The sequence below is a fragment of the Buteo buteo genome, chromosome 1 (assembly GCF_964188355.1).
Source record: "Buteo buteo chromosome 1, bButBut1.hap1.1, whole genome shotgun sequence".
NCBI classification, from domain to species: domain Eukaryota; kingdom Metazoa; phylum Chordata; class Aves; order Accipitriformes; family Accipitridae; genus Buteo; species Buteo buteo.
The window spans coordinates 55,465,004-55,488,293 of NC_134171.1; the positions used below are offsets into that span (position 1 = coordinate 55,465,004).

Here is a 23,290-nt window from a genome sequence, read left to right on the forward strand (position 1 = left end):
AATTGGTGACCATTTTTATATGTCATGCAACTCATGTATGAAGATAATAGCATCCTTACATTTCTGCCATGTTTTATCTGTGCTGTAAGACCATGTTGTACCATCACATGATATTGCTTTCCTTAAAGTCTTTCTTTTTTCCCAGCATATGGTGATAATTGATCAGAATATGTGCCAATCTGATCAGGAATTTAATTGACACTGCCTTATCTTGTTCTGTAAACTATGTGATCCAGACTAGGACCATAACTGATTTCTTACTGTGTGTAACAATCAGTATCAAGTATCTAAACCAAGCAGTCTTAAGTGTTGCAGCAGAAAATCCAATTCAAGTAAAAACATTACCAGGATTTCAGCTGTTAGAATTTGACTTGTTTACTGCAGGTCAAAATCCAGATCAGTGGCTTAGACATCGACCATTTAACAAGTGTATTTTTAAATACAAATTTTGGTGAGAGTATCTTAGTATAGCTAAGTAAGTCAGTGAGTAATTGCTCTTAATGTTTTTCTTTTTAATTCTGTTCCTTATGGAGTGTTGCTTGTATGGCAAGGTCCCAGGGTACTCTCGGTTAGAGCAACTGCCACCTCTGGAGAGAGCCATTTGCATTCAAGTGTTCATGCAAAGGGCTTATTCACAGATAAAAAACTTAAGTGGTTGTTGACAGAAGAGTTGCTTCTGCTGACTATCTAGATGGTTGCTAGGCTTCTCTTTACTTTAGGCTTTGTAAAACCTTAATCACACAGCAAACACAGAAGGAAGGAAAGGAAATTAGGAGAAATAAGTATGTGCTTAGTATATTTCCACTCAGAACTCACAGGAACCAGCAAAGACCTTCACATATGCTTTAGAGATGTATCATCCTGCACAGCTGGTTAGGCAGGATAGGATCAATGGAGCAGTGCCTGGAACAGCAGCAGATCTCTATGAGAGTGTTGTACATGAAATGATGTGCCTGAGGGGCTGCTTATATGAAATGCTCTAATTGAATGTAAGATGCAATTGCAATAAATCTGAGTCTATTCCTTTGCTACTGTAGGAACTGTATCATGTAGCCCTTATCAGAAACCTGTCATGTTCTGTGTTAAAAATAGGAGGGGTTACTGCCATTAAGATTATTTACAATAGTTTGATCTGATTAGTCTTCTTTTAATTTCTAGGCTACTTTCCCCCACTTGTTCCTGTGCAAGCAATGCCAGTTACTGCAAAAAGTTTTCCCCATGTTTAGTGTTTATACCCTTAATTTATTTTTGGAAGGTAGCCATATCCTTTTACCCTCCCTTTTGTTAATCTGGGTAAGCCACATGCTTATAGCTTCTTTTAGCATTGCAGCTTTCTTTTCTTTGACCCTGCTAGTAGCATACCTTTGCATCTCTTCCAGTTTGAATTCATTGTCCTTGAACATGGTGATACAGAAGTTCTTTACTTGTTCATCCTGGTAATTTAGTCCTAAATAACTGAAAACTGAAGCTAACACATCTGTGCAAGAGATAAATTATTGAAACATTTCTGTTGTTTGGCTGTGTTATGTAATAACTAACCTATTCCTAGTGAGCTGCTTTGTGACATTTCTGTAGTGTGTGTATTTATCGTATGAGCTGTAACTGGTTAATTTCTACAATACGCACCTTCACACCTCACTAAAACCATGGAAAAAGAGGTTTTGATACCAACAACTATGGACCACAGTCTGATCTCACACCAGGCTAATAGTATGGCTAAGGCTAGAATCTAGCATTATAGGAAAAGAATAATGTTTCAGTAAAACATTGTGGTTCACAGTTTTTCCCAACTAATTGAAAAATATACTTGCAGTGTGAGTTTCTATTTATTTCCCTTGGACTCACCTCAAATACTGGATGCCAAAGCCTCTAAATAAAAACTAAAGGGAAATTTCTATTTCTTAGGTTTGAAAAGACATGCTGTCCTTTGTCTCATTCGGTTCAACAAAAGGAAGTGCAAAGTCCTGCACCTGGGGAGGAAGAACCCTGTGCACCAGTACATGCTGGGGGCCACCCAGCTGGAAAGCATCTTTGTAGAAAAAGACCTGGGCGTGCTGGTGGACATCAAGTCAAACATGAGCCAGCAGTGTGCCCTTATGGCAAAGGTGGCCAATGGTGTCCTGGGCTGCATTAGACGAAGTATGGCCAGCAGGTCGAGGGAGGTGATCCTTCCCCTCTGCTCAGCACTGCTGAGGCCACACCTGGAGTGCTGGGTCTAGTTCTGGGCTCCCTGGTACAAGAGGGACATGGAGGAAGGGTGCAAAGAGGACAGAGCCAGGCTTTTCTCAGTGGTGCCCAATGATGGGACCAGAGGCAGTGGTCACAATCTTAAACACAGGAGGGTCCATCTGAACATGATATGGTTAAAGCCGTATCTGCAGTCCTGTCAGGAGCTACAACACAAGCCATCCATGCACAGTATAGGTAACTTTGATATAATTTGCTTCAGTTTCCATATTAATGTTGTTGTTAGTGCTGCCTGGTAATGGTGCTGGGTAAAGAAGGGAATTTTTTCTGTCTCTGGGAGGTGTTTTTTTTCCAGTTCACTTGGAACATGAAACCTGTGTTTCCAGCCAGGCTTGCCAAGTTGTGTATTTTATAATAGTCATGGTAAAGGGATTCTGCTGCATGTTCTACAGGGGTAAATTGTGTTATATACAAATAAAATGTAAATGATGGTACTGAGAGCTGTACTCATTGAGGTGGGCAGTTCCAAGGATTTCCATTGTAAAACAGATGAGTTGGCTGTTTCTGTGGTACTGTTCTATAAATAATTTCTGTGAAACAGAGATTCTGTGTACACCTGTAATTATTGACTTCTTGCTTATGACTTGGATGCCCCAAGCAGGCTTTTCTTCTCCTGTAGGAGACCTTGAAATGAATTTATGAGAACTAGGAGCTTTCAAAAACAGAGATGCTCCAAGCAGAGTTTTGAGGACACCTTGACTCTGACGTTGTGAGCAGTCCCTGGCTCTAAAGGCAGAGCAGGAGGAATGGGGGATAGAGGTGCTAGAAGTTCATATTAAGAAAGAAAAGACAAGGTCAGGCAGCAGTGCTAACTATGAGGCATGGGAGGGGTGTCAACACTGAAAGGATTGGAGGGTAACTCCATTAGGTTTTCTCAACCAGATGCTGCTTCTGATGTGTTTTTACTGTGGAAGGGTGTTTTCTACACATGCATATGGGTATAAACAACTTGCATTCAGGCTGTGTACACAGTATACTCATAGCCAGGCATGCTTCCAAATCTGACAATGAAGTAACTAAATTGTTCCAGCTAATGTTTGCATCACTGTATATGATGGTGCAAAATCAAGACATGCTTTCTGCAAACTTAAATATAGATATACACAATATATATGTACTATACATGCATACATATAAAAATATATCCATGCTGCAACTTCATCAAAGTCCCTATTGGCTGCTCAGTCAACATAGTTACAGTAAATCATTGTGGCTGAGCAACAGATTCCCTGAGAAGAGACTGACAATCTGCAGTGTTACTGTAGAACAGGCACCCAATGTGATGAGTGTTGTCTGCAATGAGGTTTTTTTTTTCCCCGGTCTCACCCATAACTGCAGGCTCCTGACGGTCCCCCGTGGGAGCCATGACAGAAGTCCTTCTGGAGAAATACTGTTTGAATGCTCCGCTGTCCAATCTATATTGAATCTTTTGCCACTTATCACTAATCCAGTGAACTGGAAATTAAACACTGGAGAGAGGCTCAGTGGATTTAAAAAGTACTGAGTGAGATACAATGGCCAAGTTTTCTCCAGCTGCTGAAGTTGATGCTGCTTCAGTGACATCTGGGGTTTTTTTTTGCAGAGGGACTTTGGGATTGCAGCAAAGTATACGTTTGTGCTAGAAAATTTCACTGATCTTATATTTCCAGACAGTATTTTAGTGGAACTATTAAAAAAAAATAAATTCAAGTATATTCCACAAGGGGATATAATATGGAACAATCTTTCCGTTTAAGGTGTAAATAGAATAGTGGAAAAAGTATTTCTCCTTTTGTATTTTACTAGGCAAATTTGAGAAATTCAGTCCACAGTACATTGGCTAAAACAAAAAAAAATAGATCAACATCCTAATATGAAATGTATTTCATTTTTTCCTCTCCCTAAAGCTGTTGGGCACAATCCATAGCAGAGTCAGCTCAACTATGTGACTTTCATGTTAGAGTAGAGTACACTCATTAAATGTGCAGATAGGAGAAGGGTTACAAGCACACTGAAAGAAAGGGTTAGAAAATGATCCTGACAGTCTGGGGGAATGCTTTTAAAGAACTGGGATGCAATTGAGTGTAGTGATCAGCATAGATGGCAAGTGACAAGTCAAAAAGCAGTTCTGCAGAAAAAAACAACCTGCAAACAATAGTGAATGACAAAGTGAACGTGAGTTAGCGATATCCTGCTATTTGGGAGCAGAGGAAAGGCAAACATCATAGTGGCTGTGGAAACAGGAATACAGTTGACAAGAGGGGAAGTAATGCTTCAGGGTGGGAGGGGCGAGGGTAGACATAGTAACAGTCTTCAGGAACATAAAAAATAGCTATAAGGTTGAGCAGGAGATTTAGTCTCTCTGAGGAGATTAACTTTGACAGTATGATACAGTTTGAAATGGTAATGGAATAGATCATCCTTGGAGGCCTTTGAGCACAAGTTATCCCTTAGGAATGATACAGAGATTTGATCCTGCACTGGGAAAAAGGCTAATCTACATGGTCTCTCAAGAACCATCTGAGCTCTGTTTTCAGATGAGTTCATTACTTAAATAGTCTTGTCTTGTTATTTTATGCACAGCAGATTGTGGTTTTTAAATAACTTGTAGGATGTTAAAAAAACACATTTGGTCAGCATCATAAGAGATTTACTTGCTTACCATTTTGTGAATATGAATGATATTGCTAGAAGTGCACATCACCATCAGTTTCTCTAAAGTGGTGGTGTAAATGACAACAATCTTATGATGTATTGGATTTTTATGGGAAGTAGGTTGTATTTAAAAATATTGATATCCCCTGCTGGAGTATTTGGCGTGGCTATTGTAGTATTTGTATAAGTCAAAGCTCAGAGTATTCAACTTAAAATAAATGCCAAAGGATTATTCAGATAATAAACTACATTTACATAGTGCTAGCTTACATGGTTCTAGAAGCAAAGATTTGATTGACATTTGTGTTTGCGTTAATTCTACAATGTGAAAGACCTGGAAGTGGGACACTTGATGAGAAATGGTGTGTGATTGTCATCTCTCAAGTCTAAGAAAACAGTACAGAGTCATAAATACTCAAACAGAAAATGAAAATTTTTAAAGTGATGGTCTGTTCAGAGCTGAGTGCTGTCTACGTTCATCTCTAACACTATATAAGCATCAGTAGAGAACAATGTTTGATACTCCGATGCTCCATGTATGTGTTATGGAGCAAACCCATTTGTTTCCTTTTCATTTTTGCAATCTCATATATGGGCTCATTGCCCATATAAACTCTCTGCTGGGACAGAGTAGTAAATATTTTTCTGGGTTAAAATATATCTTGCATAAATCTACTGGTGTTTTATTGATGGTCATTTTAGGCTGCTGAGTCTGCATTTATATTCTAGAAGAGATGGTCTTTTTGTTATTTCAAAGCAACTGAGCAGTGGAATTGATTAAAATACAATTGTAACTGAAACAGATAAGCTAAATAATGCAAACCACTCCGAAGAGCAATGTGTCCTTCCCATTGCTACTCTGGAAAGAAATGCCACACATTCAAATATTGAATGCACGTGGTTGTTACGTGTAATATGGCAAACAGCTAGAATTGGCTGATGAGAAGCTCAATGTGACCCAGCAATGTGTGTCTGCAGCCCAGAAAGCCAACCGTATCCTGGGCTGCATCGAAAGAAGCGTGATCAACAGGCCAAGGGAGGTGATTCTGCTCCTCTACTCCACTTTCATGAGACCCCACCTGGAGTACTGTGTTCAGCTCTGGGGTCCCCAACAGAAGAAGGGCATGGACCTGTTGGATCAAGTCCAGAGAATGGCCGTGAAGATGATCAGGTGACTGGAGCACCTCTCCTGTAAAGACAGGCTGAGAGAATAGGGGTTGTTCAGCCTGGAGAAGCGAAGGCTCTGGGGAGACCTTATAGCAGCCTACCAGTACCTAAAGGGGGCCTATAAGAAAGCAGGGAAGGGACATTTTACAAGGGCTTGTAGTGATAGGACAAGGGGTAGTGGCTTTAAACAGAAAGAGTGGAGATTTAGATTAGACATAAGGAAGAAGTTCTTTACTGTGAGGGTGGTGAGGCACTGGAACAGATTACCCAGAGAAGCTGTGGATGCCCCATCCCTGGCAGTGTTCCAGGCCAGGTTGGATGGGACTTTGAGCAACCTGGTCTAGTGGAAAGTGTCCCTGCCCATGGTGGGGGCGTTGGAACTAGATGATCTTTAAGGTCCCTTCCAACCCAAACTGCTCCATGATTGTATGAATCACTAGACTTACCAGATACTCAACTTTATGCTGCTGACCAGGAGAGACTGATAAAGGAACAGAAAGATGATGGATGAAGAGGTTGAAAATGGAGATGATATGGTCAAATGCCAGTAAAGAGAATCAGATTTTCCTCGTTGCACATGTGAACTTGACCCCAGCATGTCAGAAATGCCATATATTGATAATAGCTTTGAAATTGTGCATGTTCTTAGAAAAAGCAATGAGAGCTCTTTTCAACTTAAAATAAAAATCTTTGCTCGGTCTTGTATCCTTCCTCTCTTTAGACCTGTGTTCTCTCCCTACCTCTCTGCTCCATGCTTCCCTTTTTCTTCACCCTCAACTGCTTAGCCCAGCACAGTAAGCCAGTTCATGCTTCTGCCAGTCCCTCTCCCATTCCTAGGCCTGCTGTGCAAGAATTCATGTTGTCTGTGGTGAAAGTAAGTTTCCACATGCATAATTCAGCCTTGAGGACCTTCATGATCCCACCAGCTCTAGTCTAGAAGGAAATGATAGACTAGAAAAAGCCTGTCCACTAGAAAGGAATCCTCCCTCCATGTGGCTGGAAGGACGTTTTTGTGTACCTAAGGAATGGGATAATTTCCTGGAAGACTACCAATAGTGACGTAAAAACCCTTCTTGGATCAGGAACCATTTAGGATGCCATAGTGAGCAGAACTCGACTCTTTAGCTGTTGAACAATACGATAGATTAATATTTCTAAAAAATCAAAAGACATCTGTTAACATTAGGATGCAAAAAAGATTAGTCCTGATCAGAAAAAAATGCAGCATTCATGAACCAGGAAGGCATTGCTCTGTAGACTCATGCTTAGGACACCCAGCTCTACAGTTGATTCACACATCCTTCGTGCCTCTTACCCTGTCCGTTCACTCACTAGATTTGGTGGAGCAAAGATGTGGTTCTTCGCCAGGACTAGTTGCTTTCATGTGCTCTGCAATTTGTAGTCCGCTTTGAAAGTGGACCGATGTTTAAGTGCTTAGCTGGAAACAAAAATATTCTTTAAGCTGTTCAGACTGACCCACTTTACACAGCTTTTGAGCCTTCTTTTAGTTGATTTTGATTACCATTTGATTTTCTACATTGTGCAAGAGTTGGAGAGCACTTCCAGAGGACAAATGGTGTATGGCTGATATCCCATATGGTTGCTAGTGTTTGAAGTTTCAAACAACAAATTTTACAAATACTGTGACAGATAATGAAACCATTCAACTGCTTCCTAGGTAACATTCCATTACATATGGCTTATGTTTTCATCTCACACATAAGGACATAAATGTGAACAGTGCTACATGTCCTGGTGTTTCATGCCTCTTAGGACATGTCCAGTCTCTGCTGTTGAGCTTATAGCCTACAAAATTGTTCTAAAAAGGTCTTTCAAATGTGTATATGATTTTGCCTTAAAACATCCATGCGATGCTCTCCTCCATCAAACTTGCAAACCAAACATTGATGTGAAGACAATATAGGTTTCAGAATTGCTGACTGCCCTGCTTGCAGTTGTGAAGTGCCATGGGTAGCTGGTATCTCCGCAAAACATTTGAAATGTATGTGAATATGGGGGGGAGTTGATACTGAGATCTTGTTGCTGTGCAGCTTTGTGCATATCTTAAGAGAAGAGGATGGTTTTTTTCTTATCCAATCAATAGACGGAGAATAAAATCAAACTTGTATGTCAGTAGGCATGGATTTAATGATTAACTTTTTAATGGAAGATACTGTGTATCTGGGTTCAACAATATTTCATATGCTGACTTGCTATATGCATTCACGTATCAGACAAGTTTTAATAACTGACCTGTTAGGTCAGATGTTTGTACAGACAGGCTCAGGGCTTGAGGTCTTTGTCTTCATCTTGGTAGTCAGTGTTCTGCCCCCCTTTGTGTATTACGTTCATTTCCTGTCTGTATCAAAGTGGTAGGAAAATGGAAGACTATTTGACAGAAGTCACTTTGTGGAATAGACTGTGAAACGCACTTATGAGGGCTAAGTACAAATCTTATCTTCTCCCCTGCCTGCAATAGTTCAAACCCTTCAATAATTGTTAATTAGAAGACAAAGGCAGATATTAATGTCTTTACTAATACCTCAGCATTACATTTTTGTCTTCAGTGTAACTGGGCACTGGTTCCAGAGACAATTTTTGCATTTCTACTATAAAGAACAAACTAGATCATATCCTAGCATGTGTGGCTTTGCATTTGTTAGCAAGATTGATCATTCCCTATTCTTTAAAGTGCCCTGTTGCTTTAATTTCCATTAGGACAAAAATATTGTATCCCTCATACAAAATGGAAGGGGGAGGAGGCAAATGAGGTAAAGAATGTGAGAGTTAGATCTACCCTGACATATTCTATGTTGAAGAGATACAACAAAAATATTGATAAAGGTCTATTAAACATGTACAATTGATTCTATTCACCCTAGTGAAGGAGAAGGGTTGAGGGAGAAAAATGCGTTAAAATAGAGAACAGGAATCTTACAGCAGTTGCTCATTTTGAGTCACGCTGTCATAGAATCCTAGGATATCTCAAGTTGGAAGGGACCCATAAGGATCATATCCTTGCATTTCCTTTTGTGCACAGAGCAAATTTAGTTGCCGGAGCGGTTGTGATCCTGGTAGCTCCTTCAGAATTGCACTCTTGCAATGTAAGGAGGAATTTTACTTTTTACTTTCTGGAAGGCTAGGTATAGTACCTCTAGCACCCACATTTACATACTGTGGGACATAAATGCACTTGTAATTTCTCTTCCCAGTTCCAGTCTGTAAATTTCTCTGAGTTTGTTATCAAGAACAAAACTAGATCTGGAGAACAGCCACCAGAATGAGCTCAGGAGGCCAGAGGATCTAAAGAGGACAAATATGAACTGCAGAAGGGAAAATTAGGAGAGGATAGGACAAAATAACAGGATAAGAAAACCTTGTGTTTAAATGAAAGGTGCTGGAGTACAGGTTTTACCTGAGGATAGCCTCACCTAGCAAAACGTATTGTAGTCCTGCAAGTGAGACCAGAGAACAGCAGCAGCAGCAGCAGCAGCAGCTGTCATTTCGCTGCTGTACTTTGGATGAGGGTGCAGCATTCACCCAGCTGAGATGGGGCAGAGACACGTCGGTGTAAGCGTGTAAGGTGGGCGAAGGTGGGAAGCAGCAGCCACGGAGGGGGCAAAGGCAGTTGCTCGCTGCTGAGATGAGGGGTGTGATGGAAGGGCCCGCAGTATGAGGAAGAGCTTCTAGTGCCCCATGGGACCTCTGTTGATTGAGTGCACTGCACAGGACAAGTCTGACTGAAACCCTTTATTGGTAAAATCTTTGTCTTGGGAGAAGCGTCCTTCTGGGTCTCAGCCGGGCGCGGGAGTGCTGGCAGCAGCACCAGCGTCGGCGAGTTCCTTGTTCTTGTCTCCTTGCACCCCACAAAGTGAGGTGCAGGGTGAGCAGGGCCCGTGCCTGGAGAGCATCTCTGCGCTGGTCCCTCCGCTCCACCTGCAGTGGCTGCGTCCTTCAAAAGAGCAGGACGCAGCGAATACTGAAAAGTGGAAAGGAAGGGAGGAGTTACAAGTGCTGTGGCTGGGAGCGTTCAGGAGCAGGCAGGTGTGCCTGAGGACCTGCCGCCTTCTTTCTCATCCAGCCTCTTCCTAACTCAGCTGCCTGGGACATGCAGCAACAGGGCAGCCTTCAAAACCCTGCTGAAGGGACCCCCTCAGAGCTAAGGCACTATGTCCCTCCCCATAGCTCTTCTGCTGCTGCTGTAAGATACGGTCTTCCTTTCTTTGGCTTTTATGCTCTTGCCACCAAAGATGCCCCTTACTTCTCGTTCTCCATCACCTGTCGCCCCGAGATGTTGGTGTCTGAGGGCCTGTGCTGGCTTCAGGGCAGTGCTGGGGCTGCGGGACCTCTGCTGAGCCAAACCATGAGCTGAGCTGGGTTCCCTGTGCTGAGCGTGGGCTCTTCCCTCCGGGTTATGGCAGAGCCTCCCAACACACGGCTCTGGACCCTGCTTCCTCAAAAGGCTCAGATCCTTTTTGAGAAGGCAGTATTGCATGCTCTGCCTGCCAGAGCGTTTGGGCTGTTTGAATTTTAGGTGGAGGTGGCGTTTGCTGTACCTCACTCCTGCTAGTCAGGGTCTCACCTTTTTCCTGTGCGTAACAACTCAAACCCTTCATTCACTTTAGCGATCGGCAGCGTGTGCGAGATTAGCACGTCTGAGTTGAATTTCTTCTCCAAATAGCTGGAAACTAATGTGGCGATACAATCTCTCATCTTCCAACCTAGAAACGGGAGAAGGCACCCGCAGTGAATAATCAGAGAAATGCTGTTTTGGTAAGGTAGTCTTGCTGTGAGGATCAGGACTGAGCGACCAGTTCTGCTGCCTTTATCTTGTGAGAAATTTCCCTCTCCTTGGGATGAGAGTGGGCTAGAGTGGACAGTTGTGTGCATTGGAACTGCATGAAACAGTTACAGGTTCATTAGCATGTTTCATGCCTATATATACAGTGGAAATGCACCGCTCCTCTTTAGTTGGGTTTTTCTTGAAAACTCTCTCAAAGAGGCTTCCTGGGACATTGTCAAGCTTGAAATATTCTTTGTGACCAATAGCTTAGTGAATAATGTCTGTGAGGCAAAGTGTCTTTTGTCCTACAGCTGAGGACATTGCTCAGATAGGAAAACTCATTTTCAAGGAGAGAGTTACTCATATGCCCTGAAGGGTACCTGTTCCACAGACATTTTGAAATTACCGTGAAAGGAAAAGTCTGAAATGTCTAAACTGTTTTCCTAAGTTTCATACCTCCAAGCAGAGTCCCCTTCCATGTACGCCCAGACAGCAGAAGCATAGGATCGATGGAAATCACTGAACCAGAAGGTGGTACCCCAACCATCACGCAGACGCCAGTGTTCATATTGCAAGAAGCCAGGGCAGCAGTCTGATGGGACAGGCAGGTGAATTAGAGAATGCAGTGATGAGTTTGTCAGAAAAGCTTTCTTTCTGTGCAGTCATCTGCACCTCCCTGGTAATCTGAAAACATAAGCTGCCTTGTGCAGCAGACTTGGAGAGCTCAGTGCCTGTGTCGTGGTTCAACCCCAGCCAGCAACTAACCACCACGCAGCCACTCACTCACTCCCCCCCAACACAGTGGGATGGGGGAGAAAATTGAGAAAAAGAAGTAAAACTCGTGGGTTGAGATAAGAATGGTTTAATAGAACAAAAAAGAAGAAACTAATAATGATAATGATAACACTAATAAAATGACAACAGTAATAATAAAAGGATTGGAATGTACAAATGATGCGCAGTGCAATTGCTCAGCACCCGCTGAGCAACACCCAGCTAGTCCTTGAGCGGCGATTCCCCCACACACACACTTCCCAGTTCCTATACTAGATGGGACGTCCCATGGTATGGAATACCCCTTTGGCCAGTTTGGGTCAGGTGCCCTGGCTGTGTCCTGTGCCAACTTCTTGTGCCCCTCCAGCTCTCTCGCTGGCTGGGCATGAGAAGCTGAAAAATCCTTGACTTTAGTCTAAACACTACTTAGCAACAACTGAAAACATCAGTTTGTTATCAACATTCTTCTCCTACTGAAATCAAAACATAGCACTGTACCAGCTACTAGGAAGACAATTAACTCTATCCCAGCTGAAACCAGGACAGCCAGGTTCAAGACTCGTACATCATTTTCTCCCAAAGCCGATAGGCTGCCTTTCTGAGCAAAGATGTGCCCAGCAGTGCAGGCAGCAGGCAAGAAGCTGCCCACCGGGGTGAATTTTGCCCTGACAGGAGCCTGTGAATGAGCTGGCAGGGAGGACGTGTGCTGAAATGTCACTTACTAAGGTATCCACATGCCCGATGGCCTCAAAGGAGTAGTCCACGCCATGGCCGGTCATCTCAGTGAGCACCTCCTGGATGGGCTTCTTGAAGTCGTGAGGACTGATGCAGTCGGTGGCTCCCAGCTCCTTGGCCTTGGCAAACTTGTCGCTATTGATATCAATGGCAATGATGCGGGAAGCTCCGGCTGCCTTGCAGCCCATGACAACAGAGAGGCCAACTCCTCCAACGCCGAAGATGGCGCAGGTGGAGCCTGGTTTCACCTGCACGACATGGGGCCCTGTGAGTCTCCAGTGTGAAAAGGAGGGTTCTGTTGCACAGGGTTGGTGAGGGCGCGAGGGCAGCCGTGGGCTGCTTGTGCTTGACACGCCTGAATACCAACCTTGGCGGTGTTGATGGCAGCCCCATAGCCTGTGGGAAACCCACAGCCAAGCAAGCAGACTTTGTCCAGAGGTGCAGCAGCATCTATCTTGGCAACGGCGTACTCCGGCATCACAGTGTATTCTGCAAAGGTGCTGATCCAGAGGAAGTGGTGGATCTGCTTCCCTTTGCAAGTGAACCGGCTGGTCTTGTCAGGCAGCAGGTTTTGTGGTTCAGAGACACTGTTGGGAGGGACACGCATTTGTTTTGCATCAAGCAGAGCACCCGTGGGGGTGTCAGACTTGTTGAGAGACAGCCAACCCCATTTAGGTGTAGGGGAAGGAGAAGCAAACTCACTGGGACTTCAGGCAGTAGTTGGATTCGGGATTCAGGCAGAAGCTGCATTCCCCGCACTGTGGAAGGCAAAGCGGGATGACTTTGTCTCCTGCAACAAAGTGGATCCCTGTTAGGTGCCTCTCGCTCAGCAGGCCCTGAGGATGCTGCCTGTTGGAGGGTCTCTGCTGAGCTTTCCGATGGCAGCGTCCTACCACAAATGCTCTGCTTTCTCTGTTGGGAGGAGAGGCTCAGAGCCACACTCGTGTGCATGGGGAATGGACCAGGAAAGTGTATCATCTGACAGTGCAGTGCAATGAGTGCGCACTCAGGTTTTGAGCCACCGATGTGGGAGCAGAGGGGAATTTCTGAGCTCTGGGCAGCCTCATCCACTTTGAGAGCTGACTCCTGGGCGTGTGTTGGTGCGTGCGTCTTACCTGGTTTCACAGAGGTCACTCCTTCTCCAACACTTTCCACAATCCCAGCTCCTTCGTGGCCCGGGATAACTGGGAAGACCACGTTAGGAAAGCAACCTTCCAAAACGTGGTCATCTGTGCGACAGATGCCCGTGGCCACAATCTGTTTGGAGAGGAAAGAGCAGATGATGAGCTTTAGAAATGGTCTGGCCTCTGTTTATCTCAATTCGTGGAAGGATTTTTCACGGGGCTTCTCTGGACAGTTAAGGCCTATTGGCAGACACAGGTCCCTGACAGGTATATTCAAGGTATAGCCATAAGAAGAGCAATTCCCACAAGGGAGAAGAAAAAAAAATACTGAAACGTGTTTGTACCTTGACACGGACTTCACCCGCCTTTGGAGGTGAAACCTCCACCTCCTCCACAGAGAGTGGTTTGCCCACGGCCCAGGCAACAGCAGCTCTGCATCTGATAACCTGGAAGCAGCAGAGGAGGTTAAGCTGCATGGAGAAGTTTGCCTTTGGCACACAGTCAGGGACGGTCATCTTACAATCACCTAAAATTACATGCACAGCGCGTGTCTCTGCGCACCAGAGCACGCGCTGCTGGAGCTGCCCAACTGTCCTGTGCTCTCTCCTGGGGGCCTTGCTGGGTGGGTGGGACGTGGGGGGAGAGCAGAAACGCGGGAGCGCTCAGCTGTACGCGAAGCCAAGTGACGTTCAAGAAACACTGGCCTAGTGTGAAATGCAAAGATGAAGTGACCAGTCGGTAGGGGGTAAGGCTCGTGTTTTCCCTGGGTTCGTGGACCTGGAAAAACCCGCCTGCCTTGTGTCTGCAGGATAGGGCTCTGGGGGTGACCCCGGGGCAGCAGGGCTGAACTGCTGCAGCACAGGAGAGGCTGCAGACCCTGCTGGGGGAGGGGGGGTGTCCTCCCTACAGCACTCAGTGCTGATGCCCTCCCTGGCCTTTGGCTGGTCTGTGCTAAGGGGAAGGTGAAGACAGGTCTGGCCCCTCTCCTGTTTGCTGTGTGAGTACCGAGTGAGTTCCAAGCGGACTTTTGATAGGTGACATGGAGAAGATCCCTGAAGGGAAGAGGCTCTGGTGCACTGGGCAGATCTGACAGCAACACGTGCACTTCTGCATCTTCAGGCCAGAAGGACGGCACTTTTAGTAGCGGTGGAAATGCCTGTTACGAGCCTCCCTGTCAGTCTTGTTAGATATTGGGCTGAAGGTAACTAGGAGGGGTTAAGGAATGGTCCCCGTCCGGCTGGCAACTGGATAATTTTTTCCCTTGCCAAAGGGATGACTTGTGTGTGGCATCTCCCAAACCCCGAGCCGACCAACCCGAAGCTAGTCTGATGTCAGCGAAATTCAGCTTGCAGCTTGAAAAGGGCGTTGCCGGGGACGAGGTTGAATGCAGGAGGTGAGCGGCTGCAAGCCTCCACCTCTAAGAGCTGTGTTTCCCTGCCAAAGCGGGAGCGCGGGGGGGGCTGCGCAGGAGGCTGTTTTTCAGAGCAGTACGATTCAGCATTTTCGTTCCTGAGCTGGTGGGCAGAACAGGAGACGAACGCACTACCTAACGCGGGTACTGACACGTGCAGTTGTATGAAAGCAGAAGCTCAAAGGGGTTCGGATGAGTTGGGAGAGTAAGGTCAGAAGGACGCGGGCACGCTTTGGTGCACAGGCTGAGCCATTTGCAGAGCATTTCCCCAGGAGCAGGGCACCTTGGAAAGGTAGACGGGAAATGCGTTGTCCTTACCTTTCCAGAAGTGGCCATGTGGTCTTAGCAGAGCTGCTGCCGTCGCCGCAGGAGTCTGCAGGGAAGCTGCCGCCCGTCCGTCCGAAGCCCCGTGTTGTGAAATGGCCAGGCCGTGGAGCCGGAGCACTGCTGGGCGCCCGCCGGCCGCAGCTGAAGGGAGAGGCAGGGAGCGTGGGGGGAGTGAGTCTTGGCGTGGGACCGTCACCCGAGAGCAGGGACCTGTCTGTGGTTAATCTGTGTCTGATCCCGGGCGCCGCTCGGCTCGTCAGCGCGAGTGTCGAGCGAAGGAGCTGGCTGGCGGTGGGGAGATGCCAATGGGCGTTAGTCAGGCTCCACAGGGAGTGGGCGGACGTCCTCCCGGGGAGGCTTTTATCGGTGGCTCTGCTGTCGGGCCATGCCCTGCCCTCCCTGCCTGAAAGGCACAGAGAGCTCTGAGCGATTTTTCTCCTCCGGTTGCTTCTGGCAGGTGCGGAGGGAGGAGATTGGCATCACCGCTGGGGCTTCCTCGGGGTCCCCTTGTTGCCAAGGGGTAGCGTTTGACCTGGCAGCGGTTCACGCCAAGGTATTTGCGAAAGGATTAGAAACTGAAAAAAGAAAAAGACGACAGTGAAAACACGTTATGGTGGACAAACATGCGTGCCCTTTTGGAGCCAAGCTTAACTGTCTGTGGCGTTGCAGCTATTTTCACCTGGGTAGCAAGGGGAGAATGTGTTGAGGGGGGCAGTGTCCAAGGACACATTTGGTTCACTCGCATGTAACCAGGTTTGCGGGGGGGGGGGGGGGGCGTCACTCACCCGGGCTCTCCTGCTTCCCACAGAGCTGTTTTCTGCTAAGGCATCGGGCAAGGTGATTTATAGGAGATTGGATGAGTGGGACATTGCTGGAGGACCAGGCTGAGGTAACACCCTGTGCGTGATGTGACCCCCACGGTTACATGTCCAGGGGGCTGCCTGGAGAGGTTTGTGCTGGCACCCGCTACCGCGTGTCCCAGCCCTGTTTCATGGGGCGAAAGGGGGGTCAGCAGCAGCAGCAGCAGTACTTGCTGTTGGCAGGCGACCCCCCCCCAGCTCTCAGATCCCCTGGGCCCACCTCTAGCTTCACCAATGCAGACCGGCAACGCTACCGTGCCCCAGCAGCCAGCTGCGTTATCGCCCGGGGCGCGGAGGCCCTGTGGTGTGACAGCGGCTCCAGCCCCTGGGCAGCCTGTTCCCCAGCCTTGCTGGTGGAGCCCAACCTCTGGGTGATGACGGGCAGGTGCCGCCATGCTCCAGTCATGGAGGTGAGCACCCGGCATTGGAGTGGCCATGCACTTGTGGATCACTTTGGTCTGTATTTCAGGTGCACAGGGATGTTTAGCAGCTTTTCACAGGAAAATTCTGTGTCTTCATAGGTTTCTTTGCACACCTTTGGTAGCCTCCGTCAGACTGCGAATGCTGGTGATGTAGTCCTAGGAAGGATTCCTAGGAATAAGGATTTTTAGAATGAAGTTTTTAAGGTTTTCAATATTCAGCCTGGTCTGCCTGCTGCGTTAAAAAAAAACAAACAAAACCAACATCTGTCATGACTTGTGGTATGATTTCTGTGTCTTGCGAGAGAAAAATTTGTTTCACTTGTCCTGAGCGGCCAAAGATGTGACAGCCCTTGAACAAAACATCGGCCTGTCACCTCCCAATTATCTGTGTAGCACACTTGTTTTCTACTACTGGGATCCGTGCCCTGCATCTGGTAACCTGGAAGCAACAGAGGGGATTATGCTGTGTGGGAATGATCATGTGCCTGTGGTGCACAGTCAGGGAGGGTGATCTTAGAAGCATGTAAAAATAGAGCTGCACAGCGCGTGTCTCTGCGCACCGGAGCACGCGCTGCTGGAGCTGCCCAACTGTCCTGTGCTCTTTCCTGGGGGCCTTGCTGGGTGGGTGGGACGTGGGGGGAGAGCAGAAACGCGGGAGCGCTCAGCTGTACGCGAAGCCAAGTGACGTTCAAGAAACACTGGCCTAGGTTAAGGCCTGAGGAAACACCATTGGTGCTTTGTCAGACCAAGAGTTTGTCTCTTGGGAGATTATTGGATTTTTCATGGCTTTTGTGGGTGTTTCATAGTGCCATCGTGCTAATGGACAGATTATGCTCTGATCCGGAGCGCGGACCCTGCTCGTTCACAGGAAAGCTCCTAAATGGAGGCTCACAGGGCCGCTGCATGTGGCCCTGCACCCACCTGGAGTACCTCAGAGTCAGAAAGCCATTGGGAAGGTCTGTCAGAAATATGCTGTCCAGAGCGGCACAAACAAATCACTCTTCAGCTGAGTGTAGGTGGGGATCTGCAGGGAGAAATACTGCAGGACAGTATGAACTATTTGTCGTTCCCTAGTCAGAAGTCACTTTGTTCCTCCATGTGAAGACAGAACTAGATTGCTGCCTTATAAAATGTCCCTAATAAGAATGATTTCATGGCTTTATTGCTTTGGACCCCAGCAACTATCCTAAAAGATACTAACAGCAGGTGTTTGCTATGCTTGGCAGATTGCAACAACAGGAATGGGCTTTGCATGATCCTGGAGAGGATGGAAGCGAGGAGCTTTGCTGTACTTTATTCCCTAGCTCTATTGTTTTTTCCTTCTTCTTCTACTCTGAAGGCTGCTGTTATGTTCTCTACCCTTCATGCTGTCCTGGTTTCGGCTGGGATAGAGTTAATTTTCTTCCTAGTAGGTGGTAGTGTTGTGGTTTGGATTTAGTATGAGAAGAAGGTTGATAACACACTGAAGTTTTCAGTTGTTGCCAAGTAGTGTTTAGACTAAAAGTCAAGGATTTTCCAGCTTCTCATGCCCAGCCAGCGAGAAGGCTGGAGGGGCACAAGAAGTTGGGAGGGGACACAGCCAGGGCAGCTGACCCAAACTGGCCAAAGGGGTATTCCATACCATGGGGCATTACGTCCAGTATGGAAACTGGGAGGGAGTTGGCCGGGGTGGGGGGGTGGGGGGCGGATCGCTGCTCGGGAACTAACTGGGCATCGGTTGGCAGGTGATGAGCAATTGCATTGTGCATCACTCGTATTTCTTGGGTTATAGTTCACTCTGTTTTTCTTATCTTCTTTTCATTACAATTGTTAATATTATTAGTATTATTATTATATTTTTTACTTCAATTATTAAACTGTTCTTACATCAACCCATGAGTTCTACTTCTTTTTGATTCTCCTCCCCATCCCACCGGGGCCAGGGCGGAGGAGTGAGCAAGTGGCTGCATGGTGCTCAGTTGCTGGTTGGGGTTAAACCATGACACATGCAATAGGGAACGCCTTGGAAAAAACGTGTGTCTGGCAGACGGAGGATACTTCACCTCTCCTCACTCCTTTCTGTCTCCACAAGCTAGGTTTAAACAGGCCTCCTTTGGCTTCTGTTTAAGTCATGAGTTAAACGTGCCTTAGCTGGTACAATAAACTAGCTTGGGCTCCACAGAAAACATTTTGCTAGAATACTCTGAGAACTGACATATTATTATGCTCTTGTTTCTGCTGAATTCATGTTACTAGAGATGAGATCAATTAAGAAGAATTAAACCCCCTCTCCTTCTATTTTGAATAGTGATCCAGTTCATGCTGTTGGTTCACACACAACCTGCCTTGAAAGAGATCAGAACTCTTCAGCTGAACTGCCCCTGAAAAGAGCTATTTTACGGTCCAGAAAAAATCTTCAGACCTGACTGCACAGGTAACCCCACAGAAACAAATGGCTGAAGTCTGGGTCTCAGCTGCTGCGTAAACTGAGTTTATTATACACGCACATGTTTAAGGGTCTTCTTCCATTAAAGTCTAATCTCTTGGTAAACTTACCCTCAAATCATTAACCTAGCTGGGCCGCTCAGGGACTCTTTCTGCTGACACAAACAAGCAAGTCATCGTTAGCACACATTCCCCTTACTTCACACGCCCTTCTACCCAGCTACCATGCACATGGGTGCCTGCAAGCTCTGATTAGCACTTTCAAAAGATAAGTCAATGTTGACCATATTTGCCGAGATAGAAATTGCCTTTGTTCCTGTTTCCATGTTACAAGTGCAGAAAGCAGTAAGATGCTTTATGTTTGATTTCTTGCAAACTGTTACCAGTCACCTGTTTCTTCCCACTTACTCTGTATTCACACTTAAAGGTTAAGAAACCTCCCCTTTATTTAATGGAAACAAATAACAATACTTGATGCACATTCATATTTCTTTACTTTGTTTCCTAAGCATCAGATGCACTTGTGTAAATTGGCCAGAGATCTAAAACCATACTGATAAAACAACTAAAACATCTCCAAGAAAGAGGTACAAAGGTAAAAAAACCAAACCAACGACAGCACAGAACATCACCACAGCAGTTTTATAAAAAATGCTTGGAAGTGTTAATTTGGTAAAATATCCAGTGGTGAGACATTCTCCAGTACCTAAGTCTGTGATCTTAGGTCTTAAGGACCTAAGTCCTTAAGTATAATTTACCGAAATTATTAACTCAAACACATGGTCACCATAAATTTTAATCTCTGCAGTAATTTTCTTGCTATCAGCTAATGGAATGCTCAAATCATTCAGGATGGATACATAGTTCTGACCTAGAGTTTTACTGTGCTGACCTGCATGCACAAATCTGTTAAGCTTGCAGTATTATGAAGGCCCAAAGAAACAGTTTCCTTTGTTTTTCTTTTATTAAGAGACTGCATATTAAAGGCCATTTTAAAAATTCCAAACTTTTCGTAACACCTGTGACAGCAGCAAGTCCTCTAATTCATAACCTGCTATCAAAAGAAAATTGCAGCACAATACAGAGGACTTAAAGCAAGAATCAGGAAAAAGAGGTAGGAGGAAAAAGATTATTTCATTTATAAACGCTGTGCTTGAAGTCTGGGGTTTGAGCTTGATCCTTTTATTCAAGGGTGGTGGTGGGAGACCCTTCAGAAATGTCTTGGTTTGGATTTCGTATCAGTTGTCCTGGAGGATAATGAAGTTCGTACTGGTGCTGAGCCATCTGCTGCTCAGCAATGGGGAATCCTAGAGCACCAGGACACTGCGAATACTGCAACATAAAATGACAACTTAGTGACTGTAGAAAAGCCTCTAGGCTAACATCAGCAAAACACTACTGTTTTCTCTGAAAATCTAGGCTATTGCTGTCAGCCAGGGCACTCCCTCCCTCCCTCCCACCCCCGCTTGCAGCAAAAGGACAGGGCAGATGTGCAAACCTTGCTGCAGATGCAGAGAACAAAACGCATGCAAGACTGCAAAGCCTTCGCTCACGAAGCCCAGGGCTCCTGGCAGTTAATCACGAAATATAGCCCAGGAAGTCCTTGGAGGGGGGCTTAAAGACATCTTTCCAGTTACAAATGGCTCTGAGGGTAACCTCTGAATGGTACAGGGTAGTCTGGGCTGAAACACTGAATTGTTTCACCTAGTAAGAATGGTCAGCTGCAACATGCCTCTGTCTTCAGGCTGACTGTCGGTATTTTAGCCAAGTTGATGGCATCTGTGTCCTTACCACTTTCCCCTGTTTGCTACGCTAAAATCTAAACTGAACATTTACAGCACATCCAAAATAAGGATAGTCAAAAATGAAGTGTGTGCTGCATAGTTAGAACCTGAGAACAAACCTCAGGGGCTAAATTCTTCTGTTACATGCTTTTTGTATTTAGAGCAAGTAACACCTAAAATAACTGCTACCGAATGACAATGAAAACATGAATGTAATTCTCCAGACTGTGTAAGTTATACACAGCTAGAACGTTCAAAAAGGGTAGTCCCCACACATACTAAGATATACAAAAGTATTTCCCACTTCTGCCAAGGAGAATTTTCAGATAATTGCATGGTGAATCTTGTTAAGTGTCTCTGGCAAACAATGTTTCCGATTTCAGCACCCTATGTAAGCAGAGTCTGAGCTGAACTCTCACAATATTTGAGGAAAGCACGAGAGCTAAATTCTGAATTTGCCATGTATATATACACCAAGTACTTTCCTTTTCAAAAAGCTCTGAAGTTCAAGGTAAACTACCCAGTGACATTAGGACTAATTGCACTGGGTCTCTGCTCCCTAGCTCACAAGAGGAATGCTGAGTTGCTCTTCCAGTAAACATAGGCTGTTTCTGTGTTCCTGCTCCTCATCCTAAAACATTTCTTGGAATGCGGTGTAGCTAACCCCTGGCACTCTACAGCTTGGCCTTCCCAGGCTACCTTGGTTGTATGCTCTTTTCCAGTGGGCAGTGGGCAGAGACTTCCTCACTTGTGTGGTCTTTTCTCCCTCTGCCACCCAGACTCTTTGCTCAAACTAGAACCTGAAAGTTCCTCTGCAAGGAGAGACAGGGCGCACTGCATTTCAAAAGCTGAAGCTTTGCTGGCTTTATTACTACAGCTGCAACCCATGGACACACACTGGGTGAGATTAAGGGGCACAGCAGACTGCCTTCCCTATTCCCTGCTGTGAAATCATACCCTGTGTTACTGTACAGCTCCTTTAGGTTATTGATATAGAACCTTTACAAGTAAACAACATTTACCTCTTCCCGGTCCTTAGCAAATCAAATCCTTCATTGATTTTAGTGAAAGGAAGTGTGTGGGTTATTAACGGTTCCAGAACAAATTTTTTCTTCATGTAGTCAGCAACCAATTTAGGGACTGAATCTTTACTCTTCCAGCCTGAAAAAAACCCACAGACAATGGATAATGAAACATTAAATGCTTGTGAAAATAGATAAAACCCAGGGCAGCTTAAATTTTTAGATAAACTCTCTATAGCAGAATAGCATGATGAAATGTTGCAGCATGTCTTTACCTTTGTTAACACAGAGTGCCAGCGGGAAACATGGGATGAAGTGCAGCTATTGGTAGAAGACCAGGAAAAATTTGAATCTTTACGGAATCCAAACTTCCCCCACATTAAATACTGTTTCAACTTGTCTATTGATACATAGTCCACTACATCACTCATCATACAAAAGCCAGAGTGCTGACATCCATGTTGGTAACTGGAAACTCGATTGCTTGGTGAAAACTTGGGGGGGGGGGGGCGTGGGGAGTGGATGTGTCTCTTTTTTCTTACAAGCAGTACTAGATAAAGCAGTCTCAAATAGCAGGATGCTCTTCCAGAGGAACCTAATTTGTCTCTGCTATTTTATTCAGGTGTCTATTGAATACATCAGAGGAACTGGTTGCCAGTGAGAAAACCTGTTGCTGGAATCAAGTTTTCTGTGGCCTTCAACGTTGTGTTGAGCAAGCTAGGGCTTGCCGAGTGTGGGACTGCTGGGAGAGCTCAGAAAAGAGAAAGAACTGGCAGGGACTGATGGCAGCTGGCAAGGGGCTGAGCTGGGGTCTGACCTATGTGGAAATCAGGTGGGTCTGACCCCTGATGTCCTTTAGGGTCCTGACTCTCCATCTCTCCCGCTCTCTCTTTTTCCTTCCCTCTCTTTCTAGCTTTCTATCCCTCTCATTCTCCTGCTCTTTTTATCCCTCTCACTCTCTCCTCTCTCCCCCCTTACCTTTTCCTCATTTTCTCTTTTTCTCCCTTTGCCCTTTTCTCTTATCCTTCTCCTTTTCTTTCTCCTGACCTCTTTTTCTCTTCTCTATTTTTCTCTTCTTCTCCCTCCTCCTTTTCTTTCTCTCTTCTACCTTTCTCTCTCTCCCTTTCCTTTTTCTCATTTTCCCCTCTTATTTTTCTCCTCTTTTCTCTACTTTTTCTTTTTATCTCTTCCTCTGCCTCTTCTTCTCTCCCCTTTCTTCCCCCTTCCCTCCCTCTTTTTCTCTCTCCTTCTCTTGCCATTAACTAAGGGTTCCCATAATTAATTCCCTTTGTGCTTCTCTGTCAGCAAAATAGCTATCAATATAACTTCCAGTAGGACAAACTAAGCAATGAATTTAGATATCTCCTATTTCATTCAAGATGATCTACAAGTTTCCCATGCCAGTTAAATCACCCCTTTCCAAGCCCTTACCTCCAAAGACGGACCCTTTCCAGGTGCGACCAGTGAAGAGGAGCATGGGGTCAAAAGTGATCTTTTGTGCTGCAGGGGGCACCCCCACAATCACACTGACTCCATAGTTGTACTGGCAACAGGCCAAGGCTGCAGTCTGCATTTG

At 45.6% G+C, this 23,290-nt stretch overlaps 2 protein-coding genes and 1 long non-coding RNA gene across 55 annotated transcripts in view; 1 reads left to right on the forward strand and 2 right to left on the reverse strand.

Annotated features, from left to right (window-relative positions):
* Window positions 1-23,290, forward strand: part of LOC142032680 (uncharacterized) — a 45,553-nt gene that overhangs the window by 8,257 nt on the left and 14,006 nt on the right. For 3 of the 4 annotated variants that reach the window (XR_012650948.1, XR_012650947.1, XR_012650946.1), the window contains exons 3-4: window positions 18,772-18,897; window positions 22,337-22,546. This is a non-coding gene — a long non-coding RNA (uncharacterized LOC142032680). Of the gene's footprint in view, window positions 1-18,771; window positions 18,898-22,336; window positions 23,011-23,290 lie in introns of those variants that run through there. The other variant, XR_012650945.1, reaches the window with a different exon arrangement.
* Window positions 9,790-15,641, reverse strand: LOC142032343 (alcohol dehydrogenase 1). The gene is made up of 9 exons (XM_075030965.1): window positions 15,194-15,641; window positions 13,809-13,910; window positions 13,456-13,597; window positions 13,043-13,130; window positions 12,708-12,927; window positions 12,328-12,588; window positions 11,288-11,423; window positions 10,631-10,769; window positions 9,790-10,027 (listed from the first exon to the last, which is right to left on the reverse strand). The coding sequence occupies exons 1-9, from the start codon at window positions 15,209-15,211 to the stop codon at window positions 10,003-10,005; spliced, it is 1,131 nt and encodes a 376-aa protein (XP_074887066.1). The 5' UTR covers window positions 15,212-15,641; the 3' UTR covers window positions 9,790-10,002.
* LOC142032347 (alcohol dehydrogenase 1-like) overlaps window positions 19,386-23,290 on the reverse strand; it is a 330,614-nt gene continuing 326,709 nt past the window's right edge. For all 50 annotated transcript variants that reach the window (XM_075031193.1, XM_075031006.1, XM_075031212.1 and 47 more), the window contains 3 exons: window positions 23,146-23,281; window positions 21,715-21,853; window positions 19,386-20,240 (listed from right to left, as the gene is read on the reverse strand). In XM_075031193.1, coding sequence (XP_074887294.1) covers window positions 20,216-20,240; window positions 21,715-21,853; window positions 23,146-23,281 — 300 coding nt within the window. In that variant the 3' untranslated portion in view covers window positions 19,386-20,215. The remainder of the gene's footprint in view (window positions 20,241-21,714; window positions 21,854-23,145; window positions 23,282-23,290) is intronic.

Excerpts from the sequence above, each read along its gene's own strand:
- LOC142032343 (XM_075030965.1), bottom strand. Across the intron at positions 11,424-12,327 it reads TCGGGCATGTGGATACCTTA|ACTGCTGCCCTGGCTTCTTG; the intron begins GTAAGTGACATT and ends CTGTCCCATCAG. Across the intron at positions 10,770-11,287 it reads GAAGGGGACTCTGCTTGGAG|GTTGGAAGATGAGAGATTGT; the intron begins GTATGAAACTTA and ends TCCCGTTTCTAG.